General features: G+C 43.2%; 1 protein-coding gene and 1 long non-coding RNA gene across 4 annotated transcripts in view; one reads left to right on the top strand and one right to left on the bottom strand.

The window, feature by feature from the left end:
- Positions 1 to 20,946, bottom strand: part of LOC138749517 (uncharacterized) — a 145,884-nt gene that overhangs the window by 35,634 nt on the left and 89,304 nt on the right. The window lies entirely within an intron of this gene.
- The window catches only part of LOC138749511 (uncharacterized), a 92,442-nt gene that overhangs the window by 21,449 nt on the left and 50,047 nt on the right, over positions 1 to 20,946 (top strand). The window contains exons 2-3 of one of the 2 annotated variants that reach the window (XM_069910952.1): positions 15,702 to 15,866; positions 20,693 to 20,818. In XM_069910952.1, the coding sequence (XP_069767053.1) occupies position 20,818 (1 nt within the window). In that variant the 5' untranslated portion in view covers positions 15,702 to 15,866; positions 20,693 to 20,817. The remainder of the gene's footprint in view (positions 1 to 15,701; positions 15,867 to 20,692; positions 20,819 to 20,946) is intronic. The other variant, XM_069910942.1, reaches the window with a different exon arrangement.

Here is a 20,946-nt window from a genome sequence, read left to right on the forward strand (position 1 = left end):
ACAGTTAGACAATGTTTGTAACAAAGATCCAATGTGAAATTCTTGCAAGGATAGTTGAGACAGCATAATGTTGAAGATCACATGTTCTGAAGACACTAGCCATTGTGTAGAAACAATGGGACTTCCATCTAATCTGCACTGATGTCAATTCCAGAAGGGAAACTATTTTTAATAGAGAGAGGAACAGTTACTAGGAAGATGGAGAACAAAATTGGCAACAACATAACTTTATTCAGTTTGAATGATGCATAGGTCATCCAATTGTGCCAAAGTCTTACAACTTTAACAGAATTTTGAGAGAAACTAAATATTGCCAGCAACTTTCATGGCTCTTCACAACTGGTAAAGAGCTTTGTCATATCAGTGAAGTCCAATATCATACTCAGGTGGGGAGTTTGAAACGTAGCCTGAGATAAGAATTCCTACAAATTAAACATTGAATGGTAGACTCAAGATATGTATGTGGATTGCAATAATTAATCCAAATGAAGGTTTTGAATGAATGCAAATTTATGTTTATTACAATGATGCAAATGCACACGTGTTCAGATCACTTGACCTGGGATAATTGTTTTTTTTTAAATTTTTTAATTTTTCACACAATGAACCATATCAACCAAAATATGTAGAAACGTTTCTCATTAAATTTACACAGTGGTCTTTTTTTCCCCTTTCCCTCCCTCCCCTCTACCCAACCCCCTTCCAAAACCCATAAATATTCAACATATACAATACAATAAAACCATAAAACAATATCTTCACACAAAGGAAAATGAACCAGAAAAATGCGTCATCTATTCATTTCACACTGAATCTCGTCATTTTGTCTTCTTATCATTTTCATTCTCATTTTAGGGGATGGAGGTCGTAGGCAAGCTCTCTCTGATATGTTCCATGTATGGTTCCCAAATTTGTTCAAACATTGTGACTTTATTTTTTAAATTATATGTTATTTTTTTCCAATGGAATACATTTATTCATTTCCATGTACCATTGCTGTATACTCATGCTCTCTTCCATTTTCCAAGTTGACATTATACATTTTTTTGCTATCGCTAAGGCTATCATAATGAACTTTTTTTGCACTTTGTCCAATTTGAGGCCCAATTCTCTACTTTTTATGTTACTTAAAAGAAATATCTGTTTTGTTTTGTTGTGTTATTTTTTGTAATTTTATTTAATATCTGATTTAATTTTTCCCAAAACATATTTACTTTCGTACATGCCCAAGTTGCATGTCGTGTTGTTCCCATTTCCTTTTTACAGTGAAAACATCTATCCGATAATGTTGAATCCCATTTTTAAAAATTTTTGAGGAGTAATATATACCCTGTGTAACCAATTATACTGTATCATGCATAACCTTGTGTTTATTGTATTCGTCATAGTTCCAGAACATAACTTTTCCCATACTTCATTTTTTATCTTTATGTTTAGATCCATTTCCCACTTCTGCTTAGGTTTATAGTTTATTTCATTTTCCTTATCTTGCAGCTTAATGTACTTGTTGGTTATAAATCTTTTGATTATCATTGTGTCTGTAATCACGTATTCAAAGCTGCTTCCTTCAGGTAATCTCAAGCTGTTTCCCAATTTATCCTTTAAATAAGCTTTCAATTGATGATATGCAAACATTGTACCATGAGTTATTCCATATTTGTACTTCAAATGTTCAAATGTTAATAAATTATTTCCCAAAAAACAATTTTCTATTCTTTTGATTCTTTTTCTCTCCCATTCTCGAAAGGAAAGGTTGTCTATTGTAAAAGGGATTAACGGATTTTGCGTCAATAGTAATTTTGGTATTTGGTAGTTCGTTTTATTCCTTTCTAAGTGGATCTTCTTCCATGTATTAAGTAAATGATGCAGTACTGGTGAGTTTTTATATTACACCAGCTTTTCATCCCACTTATAAAGTATATGTTCCGGTACCTTCTCCCCTATTTTATCTAGTTCTATCTTAGTCCAGTCTGGTTTTTCCCTTGTCTGGTAAAAATCTCATAAATACCTCAATTGTGCGGCTCTATAATAATTTCTAAAATTTGGTGACTGCAAACCACCTTGATTATACCTCTCTGCTAATTTATCTAATGCTACCCTTGGATTCCTCCCTTTCCACAAGAATTTCTCTTTATTATTCTCTTTAGTTCCTTAAAGAATTTTTCTGTTAAAGGAATTGGTAATGTTTGAAATAAGTATTGTATCCTTGGGAACACGTTCATTTTAATGCAGTTTACCCTCCCTATCAACGTTAGTGATAATTCTTTCCAATGTTCTAAGTCTTCCTTCAATTTCTTTATTAGTGGCTGATAATCTAGTTTGTACAAGTGGCTTAAATTATTATCTAACCTGATTCCTAGGTATCGGATTGTTTGTGCTTGCCATTTAAATGGTGATCCTTTTTTAAATTCTGTATAGTCTGCGTTACTCATTGGCATCACTTCACTTTTATTTGCATTGATCTTGTTCCCCGATATTTCTCCATATTCCTTCAATTTCTTATGTAATTCTTTTACTGATACATCTCGTTCCATTAGGTTTACTATGATGTCATCTGCAAATAAACTGATTTTATACTCCTCCTTTATTTTTATCCCTTTTACTTTATTTTCTATTCTTATCAGTTCTGCCAAAGGTTCTATTGCAAAGGCAAACAATGAGAGGGATAATGGACATCGCTGTCTAGTTGGCCTACTTAATTTAAAGTGACTCGATACATATCCATTTACTGTTACCTTCGCCAACGGTCCATTATACAGTGCTTTAATCCAATTTATATATTTTCCTGGTAGATTGAACTTCTGTAATACTTTAAATAAGTAATTCCACTCTATTCTGTCAAAGGCTTTTTCTGCGTCTAGAGCAACAGCCACTGTTGGTTTTTTATTTCCTTGAACTGGATTAGATTAATAAGTTTGCAGACATTGTCCGTTGTTCGTCTTTTCTTAAATCTAATTTGATCTTGTTTCACTATTTTGATACACAATCAGCCAATCTGTTTGCTAATAATTTCATTATTATTTTATAGTCTGAGTTAAGTAGAGATATTGGTCTATATGATGCTGGTGTTAATGGATCCTTCCCCGTCTTGGTATAACTGTAATTATTGCTGTCTTATATGAATCTGGCAAGTTTTGTGTTTCTTCTATCTGGTTCATTACTTCCAGGAGAGGAAGAATTAATAACTCTTTAAATGTTTTATAGAATTCTATTGGAAATCTATCCTCTCCTGGTGTTTTATTGTTCAGCAGCTTTTTTAATATATCCTGTATTCCCTCTATTTCAAATGGTTTTATTAGTTTGTTTTGTTCCTCTTCTTTCAATTTTGGCAATTCAATTTTAGCTAAAAATTCCTCTATTTTGTCATCTTTCCTCTTGTTCTCAGTTTGATACAATTGTTCATAAAATTCCTTAATATTTTCATAAATCTCTATTGGATTATATGTAATTTGTTTGTCCCTTTTCCTTGATGCCAGTATCATTCTTTTAACTTGTTCTGTTTAAGTTGCCAGGCTAATATTTTATGTGTTTTTTCTCCCAGTTCGTAATACTTTTACTTTGTTTTCATTATGTTCTTCTCCACCTTCTACATTTGCAATGTTTCAATACCAATGTTTTGTATTTAGTTTTTTTGTCCACCAATTCTCTCCTTTTCGTTATATCATCCCTTTATACTAATTCCTTTTCTGTACTTACTATCTCCCTTTCCAACTGCTCTATTTCCCAATTGTAATCCTTTTTCATCTTAGTCACATAACTTATTATCTGCCCTCTAATGAAGGCTTTCATTGTGTCCCATAATATTCATTTGTCTTTCACTGATGCTGTGTTTATTTCAAAATATGTTTTAATTTGGCATTCAATAAACTCCCTAAATTCCTGTCTTTTAAGTAGCATGGAGTTTAACCTCCATCTATATGTTCTTGGTGGGATATTCTCCAGTTCTATTGCTAATAATAGGGGTGAATGATCTAATAGTAATCTAGTAGTCTAATTTATACTCAGTTTTCCTGACTCTCCCTTGAATATGGGCTGACAACAAAAACCAATCCTTGAGTAAGTTTTGTGCCTACTCAAATAATATGAAAATTCCTTCTCTCTTGGGTGTTGCCTCCTCCATATATCCATAAATTTCATTTCCTGCATTGATTTAACCATAAATTTGGCTATTTTATTCTTTTTACTTGTCTTTTGTCTAGTTCTATCCAACATTTGGTCCAAATTAAGGTTAAAATCCCCTCCTATCAATATATTTCCTTGCTTGTCTGCAATCTTCAAAAAAATATCCTTCATAAACTTTTGATCCTCCTTGTTCGGCGCTTATATATTGAACAAATTCCAAAATTCTGAGTATATCTGGCACTTTATCATTGCATACCTCCCTGCCGGATCTATTATTTCCTCCTCTATTTTGATTATACATTTTTGTTAACTAGTATGGCTACACCTCTAGCTTTTGAATTATAGGATGCTGCCATTACGTGTCTGTGATAGTACAGATCTATCACCAATGTACATAGTGTATATAGTTACTGTATCTAGACTGTGCTTACAGCGATTGGCTGAGAGCTAAGCCACGCCTACTGTCTAGGCCTTAAAGGGTTGTGTCCCTAGCCAGGTCGGATCATTCCGGACTGGTCGGCCACCTGTGAAGAGCTCCGGTCTTTTGCTAATAAAATTGTAGAGCTCGTCGAAAGAACCAAAGACTTGTTGATCCAAACCAAGGCTTTTATTAGCAAAAGACAGGAGCTCTTCACAGGTGGCCGACCAGTCCGGAATGATCCGACCTGGCTAGGGACACAACCCTTTAAGGCCCAGACAATAGGCGTGGCTTAGCTCTCAGCCAATCGCTGTAAGCACAGTCTAGATACAGTAACTATATACACTATGTACATTGGTGATAGATCTGTACTATCACAGTGTCCCACCCAGTCTCTCTTTAATTTGTTATGTTCCGCTTCAGTTAGATGCATTTTCTCCACAAATACTATATCTATTTTTTCCTTCTTCAATAAATTTAGTAGCCTCTTCCTTTTAATTTGGTTATGTATTCCATTAATGTTTAAAGTCATATAGTTCAATATGGTCATCTTATATCTTGCATACACCTTTTTTACACCTCTTCACCACCTCCATCCCCCTTTTCCCCATTTTCATCTCCTAGTTTTCTCTTATTACACTTAATGTACAACAATACATTTAAAACATAAAGTATCCCTGCAGTTCCCACATCACTAATACCTTGACCCCAAAAGTTCCCCCCACTCTCTGAGTTGCCCCATATCCCTTGCCGGGCAACCACAACTCCCCTTTTCATTTGGATTGCGATCTTGTTCGCAGTGTCAACTGATTTTGCAGTGACGGTTATTCCCCCTCTACCCAGCCCTCTCCAGAAAACACTTTTTTTAACACATATAACAAAGCTCTCTCTCTCTTCCCCCCCCCCCTTTACTCCCTTCCTTCCCTTCCTCTTTAGTTCTTTACATACACATTGTTTTTACATCTTTATATATACTTTATCGCCGTTCTTCATTCTTGTTACATCTCTTCATCTCTTCTCCTGTCCTGCAAACATTCTGTGAATTCTTGCGCTTTCTCTGGATCTGAGAACAGTCTGTTTTGCTCCCTGGGTATAAATATTTTAAGCATGGCTGGATGTTTTAATATGAATTTGTAACCTTTTTCCATAAAATCGATTTTGTGTATTAAACTCCTTCCTCCTCTTTAAGAGTTCAAAACTTATGTTTGGATTAAAAAATATTTTTTGACCCTTGTATTCTAATGGTTTATTATCTTCTCTAACTTTATTCCTCACCCGTTCCAGTATATTTTCTCGTCGTGTATCTCAAATATTTTACTAAGATGGATCTTGGTTTTTGATGTGCCTGTGGTTTTGGAGCTAGTGCTCTGTTTGCCCTTTCTATTTCCATTTCTTCCTGCATTTCTGTCATTCCCAGGACCTTTGGGATCCATCTTTTTATAAATTCCTTCATGTCTGTGCCTTCTTCACCCTCCTTCAGGCCCACTATTTTGATGTTCTTTCGCCTACTATAATTTTCCAACATATCAATTTTCTGAGATAACAACTCTTGTGTCTCTTTAATTTTCTTGTCACTTTCTTCCAATTTTTCTCTTGTCATTCACTTCCATTTCTACAGCCGTTTCCCGCTCTCCACATTCTCTACTCTTTTCCCTATTTCTGTCATTACCAGTTCGAACCTTTGCATTTTATCTTCTGTTCTTTTCATTTTCCTTTTAATTACATTAAACTCTAATGACAACCATTCTTTTACTGATCTCATTTGTTCTTCAAAAAAGACTTTATCTATATTCTGTTCATCAGTTTTACCTTTTATTTCTCTTCGTCCATCAGTTTTACCTTCTATTTCTCTGTGAAGATCTTGGTCTTCTTCTTCCTCTTCTTCTGTGTCTGTATCTGTGTTTGTGTCTTCTTCTCCTCTTTGTGTCTGTGTCTCTTCTGTTTTTCCTGATGAGCTGCTTGTATCTCTTTGTTGGGCTTCTTCTTGGTGGGCCTCTTGTTGCTGGTCCTCTCCTCCTGGGCTGCTCGTCTGTTGTGTTTCCTGACACTGATCTTCTTGTCGATCATCCTTCCGTCTATCTCCCTCGTCTGTTTCATCGCTCCATCTTCTGCTGTTTTCCTCGTCCTCCAGCTGAGCACCCTGGTGTCGGGCATCCCTCAGCTGTTCGCTCTGTGACAGCCCGCTCCTCTGCTGGGCACCCCTCCCGCCGATGTCCTCTTTCTCCTTTGATTGCGTACTGCGCATGCGTGACTCCTTGCGCATGCGCAGATACCCACTTTTGTTTGGCTCCAAGAGCCATTTTTGTAGTGCACTAGCTGGTGGGTCGCAACTCTGCAGGGTAGGTACTGACCTCGAGGGTCGGGTGCTCCTTGCCACCACAGCGTCATGTTCCTTCTTCTATTTTCTCCGGCAACTTTTCTACCTTTTTTCCAGTTGCTTTTACTTTCTCCTTCTTGGGAGTCATCTTCTTTCTCTTCTCTGTATCTTTTTCTTCTATTTCTCATATTTTATTTTTGTTATGCTTTTCTTTTTCCTAACTTTTTTTTCTATTTTTCTGGAGAGGGCTGGTTTTCCCAATCGGCCACTACTCCATCATGTGACTCCCTCTGGATTATTGTTAAATAAGGTTTGGCTCAGTATTTCCTGGTTACTTTCTTAGAATGTGTTTTTATGAAGTTATTCTAAGTGTCTTAATTAGCTATTCAAGGGGGGTTTGCATCCTTGGAGACCTGGTCATTCTCATCAATGAAAAGATTATTTTGAGATACCACATCATACCTGAGACACTCTGATGAATATTGAACTTGCAAGCTCAGGTTTTCCCAATGGATTTCATCACTCAGATATGTGAAATTCATTGCCTCACCGTAGCAAACATATCCAACCTTTTATGAGGTTTAGGTTCTAAAACTTAGCAAGCAATACAAATAGACAGCATAAGTCTATCGAAGGGCTTCCTTGGTAATGAAAAAGGGTGGCAGTCAATGAATAATTGTGTGTGTGTTGAAGGACCATAGAAAATTTAATCCAATCCACAATAACTGTGTTGCCTCTTCCACCCAGTTCATGTGACTTGATGGAACCAGTTTTATGAGAACATGAATGAGGATTTTCATTTTATAAATCTAGATTCAAAAGAACACACTGGTTGGCATGCTAACTGGTCCATACAGCCTAGTGCCTGAATTGCAGTCTCATTCAACTCTAATGCCCTTATTTTGAACTGCACCACTGGATGGATGGATTGGGACTTCTGTCATAACTGGTACCTGGTGCAATATTTTTTATTTATTGTTTTAAGGTGGTTTATATGAATGTTTGCACTGTGATGCTGCCCCAAAACAAGAAATTTCCCGACTTGTTCATGACAATAAATTCTGATTCTGACCAATTGGAACTGAATGGAAAAAGAATCCCTGGAGGTGAAAGACTGAGAAGCCTAAGCAAACTTTCCCAACTTCAGAAGTCTTCCATCTTGGAAGCCATGGAAAGTTGTGGGCAGATGATGAGAAATACGTAAATTAAAGTACTTCCTTTTGTAAAATACCACCAGCCAGACTCACTATCTTTTATGATCATTTCAATGTGCTTTTGTTCCTCACTAAAGAAACCTGCCCTTTCATTGTTCCCATTACAGAGTGTATTCAATGAACACCAATATATTCCAACTGTAACCTTTACATAGTCCACTTCATCACTGCATCTCTTTTGGAGCCTTGTGATATTTTTCTTATTCTGACATTGGATCCAATTGCAAGTGATAAATTGTTTGAAGATGCTCTTGCAACTGAGGTTGGAACAAGATATGTACTGAGGTGTCTTTTGCCTCATGACAGTCGAGCAGTGGGAAGGAGCTGGGGAATTCCCTTCCACCACTTCGTGGTGAGTTATAATGTTGAGCTTGGACTTCCCAAGAAAACAGTTCTCCATTTGTGATAGTAAAATTCATTCAGTAATACCTTAGACAGTCAAAATCTTTTTCACAGGGTCAAATCTCACATCCTAGAGGGCTTGCGTATAAGGCAGGGGGTGGGGGAAGGAGGTTGATGGAGTTTGAAGGAGATGTGTGGAGCAATTTTATTCTCCAGAGCTTGGGATGAGCTGTCAGAAGTAGTGGTGGAAGAAGACATGATTGTAGTGTTTATGAGGCTTCCAGATAGACAAATGAATATGCAGGGAACAGCAGGATATGGATCATGTGCAAACAGCAGAACTTTTGTTTAATTTTGACATGTGTTCAGCATGCAATCATGGACTGAAGAGCATGTTCCTATGCTGCTCTCACCAGGAAAGCCTGGGCATTGTTTTGGCACTTCTCATGCCCCCTTCTATGAGCACAATGAACTACATTGTGACTCCTGCAGAGAACTAAGGAGAGGAATTTATCTGGGTCAATAATGTTGACTGCTGTTGTACTCACCTCTTCAAGTTTGGATAGACTGGAATCAATCAAACTTTATGTGTAGAGGTGGGCTGCATTAATATTTAAATATGTTTAACAGAGGTGGCCAAAAATAAATTTTTGCCCCATGGTCTTTTGACCCTTGGGTTCATCCACATCATTGCATGGGTGCATTTGTTCCTTTATGTACTTCATGGAACATTGTATTTCCTGCTTGCTGACAACAGCATTTATGAAAAGTGCACCTCTCATAGATGTTAATCTCCTGTCTGTATGCCACACCCTTTGGGCGGCACGATTGGTGTAGAGGTTAGTGTAACACTGTCGGGGTTCAAATCCAGCGCTGTCCGTAATTAGTTTGTACATTCTCCTTGTGTCTGCGTGGGTTTTCCCCAGGGGCTCTGGTTTCCTCTTATGTTATTATGCGTGTAAATAAGAACTACATTTTCCACTATGCAATGCGCGCAGTTGGCGGAAAATGGAGGTGATCTATAATGGGGATTGTCATTGGAAGTCGGTTGAAGCAGCTCAAGGAAAATAAAGTCAGTTAAGTGTTAAACTCACATAAAGTTGTTCTTCTTGAAAGAACAAGCATAACAGTGTCAGAAGTGTCTGAGTGAGTAAGAGAAGACCATAGTTTGTAAACATGGATAAGTTAAGTCCTCCCACACCAATGTAGTTTACCAGCAATCTAGTTGATAATTGGAAATGCTTCAAACAGCAATTCAACATTTATTTAGAAGCTCATGGAATGGGAGAAACCAATGGAAAATGGAAAGCGTCTATGTTTCTGCACATGATGGGTGAAGTTGCTTTGGACATCTATAACAGTTTTCAAATTGGTGAGACAGCTTTCATGGTGGACACTCTGATGGCAAAATTTGAGGAGTATTTTGTTACAAGTAAAAATGTCACATTTGAGAGATTCACATTTTTCTCCTGTGACCAGAAACAAGGTATGAGCTTTGATCAATACTTAGCCGAGCTTCACACTGCAAGTTTGGAGATTTGAAAAATGTACTCATTAAAGACAGAATAGTTTGCAGAATCCCAGATAATGGACTATTGCATGAAAAAAGATTTCACTCTGGAAATGGCTGTGAATATGTGTAGGAGAACAGAGTCCACACAATCACAAGCTAAGGAGCTGCACAGGATAGACACAACAGTGCATGCAGTGAAAACACTGAAGCAGAGCACCAGGAGTTTCCCAAAGCTACAACAAAGCAAAGAGGTAGGATCAAACAGCAAATGCAGCAGGTGCGGAGCTAGACATTCCAAAGATGTGTCCTGCCTATGGAAAGTCCTGCAAATAAATGTGGGAAAAAGAATCATCTGGCAAAATGTTGCAAAGCAGGGGCTACCAAGAGAAAGGTGAACACCAGAGCCCAGATGAATCTGTTATCTATGGTCGATTACAAGACCCTCACCAGAAAGAGCAGAATTTATCCAGTGAAATTAAAAGTGACAGGCTACATTGGAAAGAATGTTCCAATAAAAAGGGGGCCTTCAAACAGAAAGGGCGGCATCTAAAGTCACAGCTACTGATTGTAGAAAGGATAGAACAGACAATATTAGGTCTGTGTGCATGTAAAGAGCTCAGCATGGTGAAAAGAGTTTTCATAATGGCTTCACAGACCCAAGATGAGCACACGAGACTTAGCGAAGAAAGGATAACTACATTGGAGAAGTGATACCTTAAAGTACAGAGAGAATCAACCTCATTATGTGACATGAATGACAAACTGGAAAATGAGTTGAAAATAAGGATGCCATCTTACGCCAGCTAGAAGACAAAACTAGGCAGTTACAGGTGTGGTGGTATGTCATGCATGATGTCATTTACACCACTTGGTCACCAGGCTGGGGGGGATCCCTTCCCCCTCATTCTGTCCTAGGCTTGTACAGGGGCAAGACCAAGGTCTCAAAGCCTAGTTGTATACCAGTCTATTAAAACTAGTGTTTTACCTGCACTCTGCCTCGTGTGGTTTGATGCTAGTAACCTACAATTTAATAGACTGCTATATATCTCCAGAATGGACGTCCCGCTAGACCTCGACTCAGCCACAACCCGACTCAGGGACCCAGGAACAGAAACAGGCCCTGTGCATGGCAGCCAAAAACAGACCAGCCAGAAACCTGCGAGATCGGGATCAAGAGTGAGAGGGGAAGCCCACCCCACAGTTGTGGTGGATTTCGGAATGGTCAGAAACACCCCGGGACAGTTAATGAGCAGCAGAGTGCCCTACCTGTTCATGAACTTACCGGGACCAGGATCAGCCATGCAGCACGCTGGGATCCCAGGTCAAGTAACGACCAGCAGAGTCCCCTACCTGTTCGCGAACTTACCAGGGCAGCATGTGGGGTACCAGGTGTATGACCAGGAGTCATGACGAACACGGGTGAAGGGGATATGGCAAGTCGCCTTGACGATCATGGTTTACCGGCAGGATCGGGGGGATGGGCTGTTAACCCAGAGCCACCCCCAACCATCTCAGATTCCCCGGAGGGGGCCCACGTCTCCACAGGGGCGAGCGACCACATGGAAGAGGGATTGGGCCCAGCATGCGCCTAACCCCCAGCTATCGAACCACAAGCTGAGGCTCAGCCAGGTACTGCAGTAAGAAAAGCTTGAGCTGGATCCCAGAACCCCCAGTGCGAGTATGCATTTCAGCTGGTGGTATGGTTCGGCACACGAACCATGGGTGTAAAGGGTGGGGGCAGTGCTGCGCGCACTGCACTCCACCTAAAAGCTCCTTTGCGCAGGCCCGAGGACAGGTCCATGTCCTCCCCCTCCACGTACTCCCCCTCAAAAGATGCTCACAAACTCAAGCTAGCATGCTGGAACATCAGAACCATGCTAGACAAGGCTGACAGCCACCGACCTGAATGTCGGTCTGCCCTCATTGCACATGAACTCCTCAGACTTGACATCGACATAGCCACTCTCAGTGAAGTCCACCTGGCAGATGTAGGCAGCCTCCAAGAACGCGGCGCGGGCTACACACTCTTCTGGTCTGGCAAGCCTTCGGATGAACGACGCCTATCTGGTGTAGGCTTCATGGTCAAGAACTTCATTGCCTCCAAACTCGAAAACCTTCCGACATGCCACTCGGACCAAATCATGTCCATGCGACTCCCCCTTCAAAACAAGCGTTGCATCACCCTCATCAGTGTCTATGCTCCAACCCTCCAGGCGGAACCAGCAGAAAAGGACAAGTTCTACACTGACCTGCGCAACCTCATCCAACGCACCCCTACAGCCGACAAGGTTGTCATCCTTGGTGACTTCAACGCTCGCGTCGGCAAAGACTCAGAAACCTGGCCAGGAATCCTGGGCAAGCATGGCGTCGGCAAGTGCAACAACAATGGGCGCCTCCTGTTGGAGCTCTGCGCAGAACAGTGGCTTGTCATTACAAACACCCTTTTTCAGCAGAGGGACAGCCTTAAGACTACCTGGATGCATCCCCGATCCAAACACTGGCACCTCCTGGACTACATCCTGGTGCGAGAAAGTGACAAACGAGATGTGCTCCACACCAGGGTCATGCCCAGCGCGGAATGCCACACTGACCACCGGCTGGTTCGCTGCAAGCTTAACCTTCACTTCAAGCCAAAGCCCAGGAACAGTAAAGCCCCCAGAAAGAGGTTCAATGTTGGAAACCTGCAGTCAGACGAAGCGAGAGGAAACTTCCAGGCAAACCTCAAAGCAAAGCTCGACGATGCAATCTGCCTCACGGACCCTGAAACCCTCTGGAATCAGTTGAAGACTACCATACTGCAATCCACTGAAGAGGTACTGGGCTTCTCCTCCAGGAAAAACAAGGACTGTTTCGACGAAAACAGCCAGGAAATCCAGGAGCTGCTGGCAAAGAAGCGAGCTGCCCACCAGGCTCACCTTACAAAGCCGTCCTGTCCAGAGAAGAAACAAGCCTTCCGTCGCACATGCAGCCATCTTCAGCGCAAACTCCGGGAGATCCAAAATGAGTGGTGGACTAGCCTCGCCAAACGAACACAGCTCAGCGCGGACATTGGCGACTTCAGGGGTTTCTACGAGGCTCTAAAGGCTGTGTACGGCCCCTCACCCCAAGTCCAAAGCCCGCTGCGCAGCTCGGACGGCAAAGTCCACCTCAGCGACAAGATATCCATCCTCAACCGATGGTCAGAACACTTCCAATCTCTTTTCAGTGCCAACCGCTCAGTCCAAGATTCCGCCCTGCTCCAGCTCCCTCAACAGCCCCTAAGGCTAGAGGTGGATGAGGTCCTCACCCAGGATGAGACACATAAGGCAATCGAACAAATGAAAAGTGGCAAAGCAGCAGGTATGGATGGAATCCCCCAGAGGTCTGGAAGGCTGGCGGAAAAACTCTGCATGCCAAACTGCATGAGTTTTTCAAGCTTTGTTGGGACCAAGGAAAACTGCCTCAGGACCTTCGTGATGCCACCATCATCACCCTGTACAAAGACAAAGGCGAGAAATCAGACTGCTCAAACTACAGGGGAATCACGCTGCTCTCCATTGCAGGCAAAATCTTCGCTAGGATTCTCCTAAATAGAATAATACCTAGCGTCGCCAAGAATATTCTCCCAGAATCACAGTGCGGCTTTCGCGCAAACAGAGGAACTACTGACATGGTCTTTGCCCTCAGACAGCTCCAAGAAAAGTGCAGAGAACAAAACAAAGGACTCTACATCACCTTTGTTGACCTCACCAAAGCCTTCGACACCGTGAGCAGGAAAGGGCTTTGGCAAATACTAGAGTGCATCGGATGCCCCCCAAAGTTCCTCAACATGATTATCCAACTGCACGAAAACCAACAAGGTCGGGTCAGATACAGCAATGAGCTCTCTGAACCCTTCTCCATTAACAATGGCGTGAAGCAAGGCTGTGTTCTCGCACCAACCCTCTTTTCAACCTTCTTCAGCATGATGCTGAAACAAGCCATGAAAGACCTCAACAATGAAGACGCTGTTTACAGTCTTCAATCTGAGGCGCCTGCAAGCTCACACCAAGACACAAGAGAAACTTGTCCGTGAACTACCCTTTGCAGACGATGCTGCTTTAGTTGCCCATTCAGAGCCAGCTCTTCAGCGCTTGACGTCCTGTTTTGCGGAAACTGCCAAAATGTTTGGCCTGGAAGTCAGCCTGAAGAAAACTGAGGTCCTCCATCAGCCAGCTCCCCACCATGACTACCAGCCCCCCAACATCTCCATCGGGCACGCAAAACTCAAAACGGTCAACCAGTTTACCTATCTCGGCTGCACCATTTCATCAGATGCAAGGATCGACAATGAGATTGACAACAGACTCGCCAAGGCAAATAGCGCCTTTGGAAGACTACACAAAAGAGTCTGGAAAAACAACCAACTGAAAAACCTCACAAAGATAAGCGTATACAGAGCCGTTGTCATACCCACACTCCTGTTCGGCTCCGAATCATGGGTCCTCTACCGGCATCACCTATGGCTCCTAGAACGCTTCCACCAGCGTTGTCTCCGCTCCATCCTCAACATTCATTGGAGCGCTTTCATCCCTAACGTCGAAGTACTCGAGATGGCAGAGGTCGACAACATCGAGTCCACGCTGCTGAAGATCCAGCTGCGCTGGGTGGGTCACGTCTCCAGAATGGAGGACCATCGCCTTCCCAAGATCGTGTTATATGGCGAGCTCTCCACTGGCCACTGTGACAGAGGTGCACCAAAGAAAAGGTACAAGGACTGCCTAAAGAAATCTCTTGGTGCCTGCCACATTGACCACCGCCAGTGGGCTGATATCGCCTCAAACCGTGCATCTTGGCGCCTCACAGTTTGGCGGGCAGCAACCTCCTTTGAAGAAGACCGCAGAGCCCACCTCACTGACAAAAGGCAAAGGAGGAAAAACCCAACACCCAACCCCAACCAACCAATTTTCCCCTGCAACCGCTGCAACCGTGTCTGCCTGTCCCGCATCGGACTTGTCAGCCACAAACGAGCCTGCAGCTGACGTGGACGTTTACCTCCTCCATAAATCTTCGTCCGCGAAGCCAAGCCAAAGAAGAAGAGATAGGTGTTTTTTAAATTACGCGAGGGTAGAGGAAGTGTCAGAGGAGGAAATGCTGATGCTTCTGCTGGCTCAGCTGGGAGATCGTCCGTACTTGTTAATTCAGGACACCAAGTCATACCGGCATGGAATAGACACTCTGCAAAGACATTATAATAGGGGAAACAGTGAGCTGCACTCCAGGCACAGACTGATGACCAGGTTGCAGCAAGCAGGGGAGTTGGTTAGAGACTTTATACTCGCACTAAAGGATTTTCTAAGGGCTTGCAATTTTAAGACAGTATCTGCCCAAGAGTATGCAGATGACCTGGTGAGGGACAGAATCGTAGCTGGGGTCAGGTCAATGGAGATAAGTCAGAGGCTGTTGGAAAAGGGGACAGTGAGTCTAGATGAGGCTGAAACCATTGCAGAGGCTCTGGAGGACTCTAGGAGGGAGCTCGAAGAGTACACTGAGCCGGACTCATGGGCCATTTACAGAGAGAGGTGCAGGGTGAATAAGGGCAACATTCCACATCAACTGCCTCTTTCGACCGTTCCAAGTGCATTTTTCGCGGGCAACTAAAGCACCCCAGAGCCTACTGTCCAACTAAGGAGAAGGACTGCTCGAGGTGTGGAAAGAAGGGGCATTATGCGAAAGTATGCAGAAGCTTCAAGGCTCCTGCCAAAGCCCTCTCTCATGCAAATGAGAGGCGTGAAAGATCTTCACCTTCCTCCACAGGCAAGACGAAGCAGAGTGACGTGTGCTGTCGGCCATCTTGGGACACAGCAGAGGACACAGCGATCAGATGACGGCTTCGGTACAGAATACTACAATCAAGGTTGGGATGAAAGCTCCTATCAGAATGGAGGAAGCGCCAGGCTGGCCTCATTACAACTGAATCAGGTGAATCTGCACGACCTATTGGACGCGACCATTAATATTAAGGTTAATGGGGTTACTGTAAATTGTTTGGTGCATAGTGGGAGTACAGAGAGCTTTATAGACCAAGAGTTTATACCCCAGTGACCATCAGATCCTATAGCATCTAACAACCATGTGACTAAGATCAACCACTTCTGCAGGGTCACTCTGGAGATCCAGGGTACAGCGCATGAGGAGTTTAAATTGCTGGTACTCCCATGCCTCTGTGCTCCAGTGCTGCTGGGGTTGGATTTTCAGTGCCATCTGAAAAGCATCACAATGGTGCATGATGGGCCACTTCCCCCATTAATCCTTAGAAGGAAGTGTTACTGCAACCTCACGGCCCTGAACATAGAGCCCACCTGGGTGGCCATCAAGAGCAGGAAATACACCCCAAAACACAGGGAGTTTATCATTGCAGAAGTCTGTAGACTCCTGCAGCAGAACATTATAGAAAAGAGTTCCAGCCCCTGGAAAGCACAAGTAGTGGTAGTGAAGTCCAGGGAGAAGAAGCGTATGGTTGTAGACTACAGTCAGACCATCAACAAATTCACGCAGCTGGATGCATACCTGCTTCCGCGTATCGCGTACATGGTAAACAGCATTGCCCAGAACAAAGTGTTCTTTGTACTATCGACCTCAAGGCAGCATACCACCAGTTGCCCATTAGAAATAGCAATAGGGTATACACGGCTTTCGAAGTGAACGGCAGGTTGTACCAGTTCCTCCGCCTCCCCTTTGGTATCACTAATGGGGTATCCCTGTTCCAGCGGGAGATGGATCGCATAGTGGATGAGTACCACTTAAAGGTGATGTTCCCGTACCTGGATAATGTTACGATCTGCGGCCACTCACAAGCTGACCATGATGCTAACCTTCAAAATGTTTTTTTCATGCAGCATAGGACCGCAACCTAACGTACAATAAGAATAAATGTGTCTTTAGCACCAGGAAGTTAGCAATCCTGGGCTTCGTGGTGCAAAACGGGGAAATCAGCCCAGACCCAGCCCGCATGCGCCCGCATCCCTCATTCTCAAAAGACATTAAAGAGGTGTCTGGGGATGTTTGCATACTATGCGCAGTGGGTCCCCAATTATGCTCATCAAGGCCTCAACTTTTCCCCTCAGCCCTGCTGCTATCAAAGCCTTCAAAGAGATCAGAGATCTGATCGCGAAGGCAACCCTGCGATCCATTGACGAGATTATCTCTTTTCGGGTAGAGACTGACGCCTCAGACGTGGTGTTGGCAGCCACCCTGAATCAAGAGGGGCGGCCAGTGGCCTCTTTCTCGTGGACCCTCCAGGGGTCCGAGGTAAGACATTCGGCAGTGGAGAAGGAGGCCCAGTCCATTGTGGAAGCAGTGCGGCACTGGAGACATTTTCTGGCCTGTAAATGCCAATGATCTGTGGCATTCATGTTCGATAACCAGAACAGGGAGGAGATAAAGAATGATAAAATCTTGCGCTGGATAGAATTGTCGACGTACAGCTACGACATCCTATACCATCTAGGGAGGCTCAATGAGCCCTCAGATGCATTGTCCAGGGGCACTTGTACGGCCCTTAATTACATGTCCCAGCTGCAGAGCTTGCACAACGAGCTTGGCCACCCAGGAGTCGTAAGGCTCTTCCTCTTTGTCAGGGCCCAAAACCTCTCATCCTCAGTGGAGGAGGTACAGACGGTAAGCAGGGGTTGCCCCATCTGTGCAGAGTGTAAATCGCAGTTCCACCGGCCAGTTAGTGTCCCCTTAATTAAAGCTACCAGGCCTTTTGAGCGGCTTAGCCTTGATTTCAAAGGCCCACTCCCGTCTTACGACAGGAACATCTATTTCCTAAACACTATCGACGAGTACTCATGGTTCCCCTTTGCTTTCCCATGTCCCAATGTCACCGCAGCCGCAGTAATAAAGTGCCTGCAATCTATATTCAGTTTGTGTGGGTACCCTAGCTATATACACATGGATAGGGGTGCTGCCTTCATGAGCACCGAGGTCCAACAGTACCTTAGGGATAGAGGCATTGCGACCAGTCGCACTATGAGTTATATCCCTAGGGGGAACGGGCAGGTAGAAAGGGACAATGCCACCATCTGAAAGACAGTTCTGCTAACTCTCAAAACAAAGGACCTACCAGTAGCAAGGTGGCAAGACGTGTTACCGGAGGTTCTGCACTCTATGTGCTCTTTATTGTGTACTGCCACTAATGTGACACCACATGACTGTATCTTTTCTTTCCCGAGGAAAGCCGCAACAGACACCCTGCTGCCTAGATGGCTGATGCCGCTGGGTCCGGCCCTCCTCCGCAAGCATTGCAGACGCCACAAGATGGACCCGCTGGTGAAGCCCGTGGAAGTGAGGCACACGAACCCTCACTATGCCTACATTGCGTTCGAGGATGGATAGGAAGACTCAGAGGTCACCAGGGACCTCGCACTAGCAGGAGATGTGGGCAGTGCAGAAGAACTACAGACCCCTACAGGTCGGCAGGATGGGACGGCAGACGACGCAGGAGCACCACAGGCTCCAGAGGATCGGCAGGAAGGAACCACGGTCAACGTAGGAGGGTCGTGGACCCCCATGGAGCAGCGTGAAGAGCGGCAGATGAACACACCCTCATGGGCGGAAAGCCCTGCTCCCTCGCACCATACCCTCGGACAGGGCCAAGACACCCAGGCCCTGGCATCCCCCACCTCCCCCGCTCCGGCCCCCCGAAGGTCCAGAAGGAAGAGGAAACTGCGTAAAATATTGGACTTATGAACGGGTGCAAAGAGATAGAGGGCTGGGTGGGGGGAGGGTCAGTCACAATATTTTAAGGGGGGTGAATGTGGTGGTATGTCATGCATGATATCGTTACACCACTAGGTCACCAGGTGAGCCACCTGGTGACCTTGTATATAAGCCTGGGGGGGGGAAATCCCTTCCCCCTCATTCTGGCCTAGGGTTGTACAGAGGCAAGACCAAGGCCTCAAAGTCTAGCTGTATACCAGTCTATTACCTGCACTCTCCCTCATGTGGTTTGATGCTAGTAGCCTACAACAGGTACGTCTGGAACTTGCTGAACAGAAACTGCAGCAAACAATGAAGTGAGCAGAAATATTACCAGAAGTAGAAGCTGAACATGCCCAGTGAATTGCAGCTCTGACAAAAGCTGAAGAACAGAATGGCAGCATAAAAGAACGTTTGAGGCATTGAGAGACTCAGCTTGAGTCTAATGACCAACTTCAGCTACATCGAAAAGAAAGAATGGCTGCATTAGAGGATAAGAATAAATGATGCAAGAAAACAACTCAAAACAGTCTCTTCACAGTAAGGAATTGGAAAATGCAAATCATCTTTTTTCAACTACGAAGCTTAAAGGAACCACCACACTATCAGAAAAGGAAGTTGCATCAGCTGTGGCCAAGATTTTGAAGCCTGGAATGAAGCTCACAAAGTTGTACAAGATCAATTGCTATTGGCAAACAGGAAAATAAGAGAGTGGATAAATATTTGGATGAAATTGTGAAAGAAGTGGAGATGAAAGCTCTGCTCCTGAAGCGCCAGAATGAAGAATATGAACAAGTACAAAAATCTGCGGCAAATATCCCAGCTAAATTAGAAGATTCCATGAAGGAAATTTGCCGTTTACAAAAGCGCACTGATGAGGCGAATAAGCATGCTTCATATTGAACAGGGAGAATCATAAATGCAATTGTCAGATCTTTCAAAGCAGAATAAGATGCTTTTGATGGAACTAGAAGATGCGTGAGAAAATCATATTTTACGTGAAGATGAAGTTAGTTCTGCTGACATAAGCAGTTACTCTGAAGTGAGTTCTCTGCATCTAGTGACCTATCATAATGTTGAGGAACTGCAACAGCAAAATCAACAGCTACTGATTATTGTTTATGAATTTGCTGATAAGCAGGAACCTCTTCATGAATTTCTGAACTTCAGCTGAATCTTGCAGATGCCCTGAATGAACTTGAACAACTTTATGAAGCCAGAAGTCATCAGACACAACTGGTGGAAAGAGACTGACCACAGAATGTAGATACTTTTGTTATGTAGTCATAGTATTGAGTTTGTGTTTTTGATTTTTTTAAAGGGGAAAGATGTGTTATTATGCATGTACATAAGAACTATATTTCCCAGCATGCAAAGCACGCAGTTGGTTGGAAACCAAAAGTGATATATAACCGGGGTTGTCGTTGGATGTCAGTTGAAACAGCTCAAGGAAAATAAAGTCGGTTAAGTATTAAACCCATGTAAAGTCATTCTTCTTGAAAGAACAAGCATAACACCTCCCACTATTCGAAATGTACTGGGAGTTAAAGGTTAATTGGGTGTAATTGGGCGGAACGGGGTAGTGGATTGAAATGGCCTGTTACTGTACTGTATTTAAAAAGTTGAATTTGTTCTCCAACATTATCCTTTGTGTGCCCCAGTCTGATGGTAAAAAGCTGTTTAATATCTTTTTCTTCTTTCGCACATTTCAAGAATGACCTAATTGTGACCTCTGATCTCAGTTTTGCTGTTACCCCAGATTGAATCACACTCTTTATCATGTTTGATGCTCCCTATCCATCAACCACATCTCTTTCTATGCTTCTGCAATTCCTCTAATGCTGTATCAATTTTGTAATGCATGATGCATTATGGGCATTTACTATCGAGGCTTCAACACCAGTGAGACTCCCAATCATTTTAATAATGTCCTCCAACACAAGTGGCACATATTAATACACAGCTCTCAGTAGTGTTCCCCTTTTCCAAAGTGTGCCTGTGTCAGATGTGTTGTACAGATGTTAACACTGAATACTCTATTTTAGGCTTCCATCTCTCAACTCCATGCACCACGGAGAAACCCGTTGAATGCAAACCTTGTGGAGAAGGCGAGTACCTGGACCACAATAATTCTCAGACAGAATGCTTGAAACAGGTCGAATGTGATGAAAGTTAGTATCTACTTCTAGAATGGACCAAAACAAAGCTGTTGCTAACGTGATAAAGTGAACAGTGGAAAAAATATATATAATGACCTACATTGATCATTTGTCGGAATAAATTGAACCCCATCATGATC

The sequence above is a fragment of the Narcine bancroftii genome, chromosome 1 (assembly GCF_036971445.1).
Source record: "Narcine bancroftii isolate sNarBan1 chromosome 1, sNarBan1.hap1, whole genome shotgun sequence".
NCBI classification, from domain to species: Eukaryota; Metazoa; Chordata; class Chondrichthyes; order Torpediniformes; family Narcinidae; genus Narcine; species Narcine bancroftii.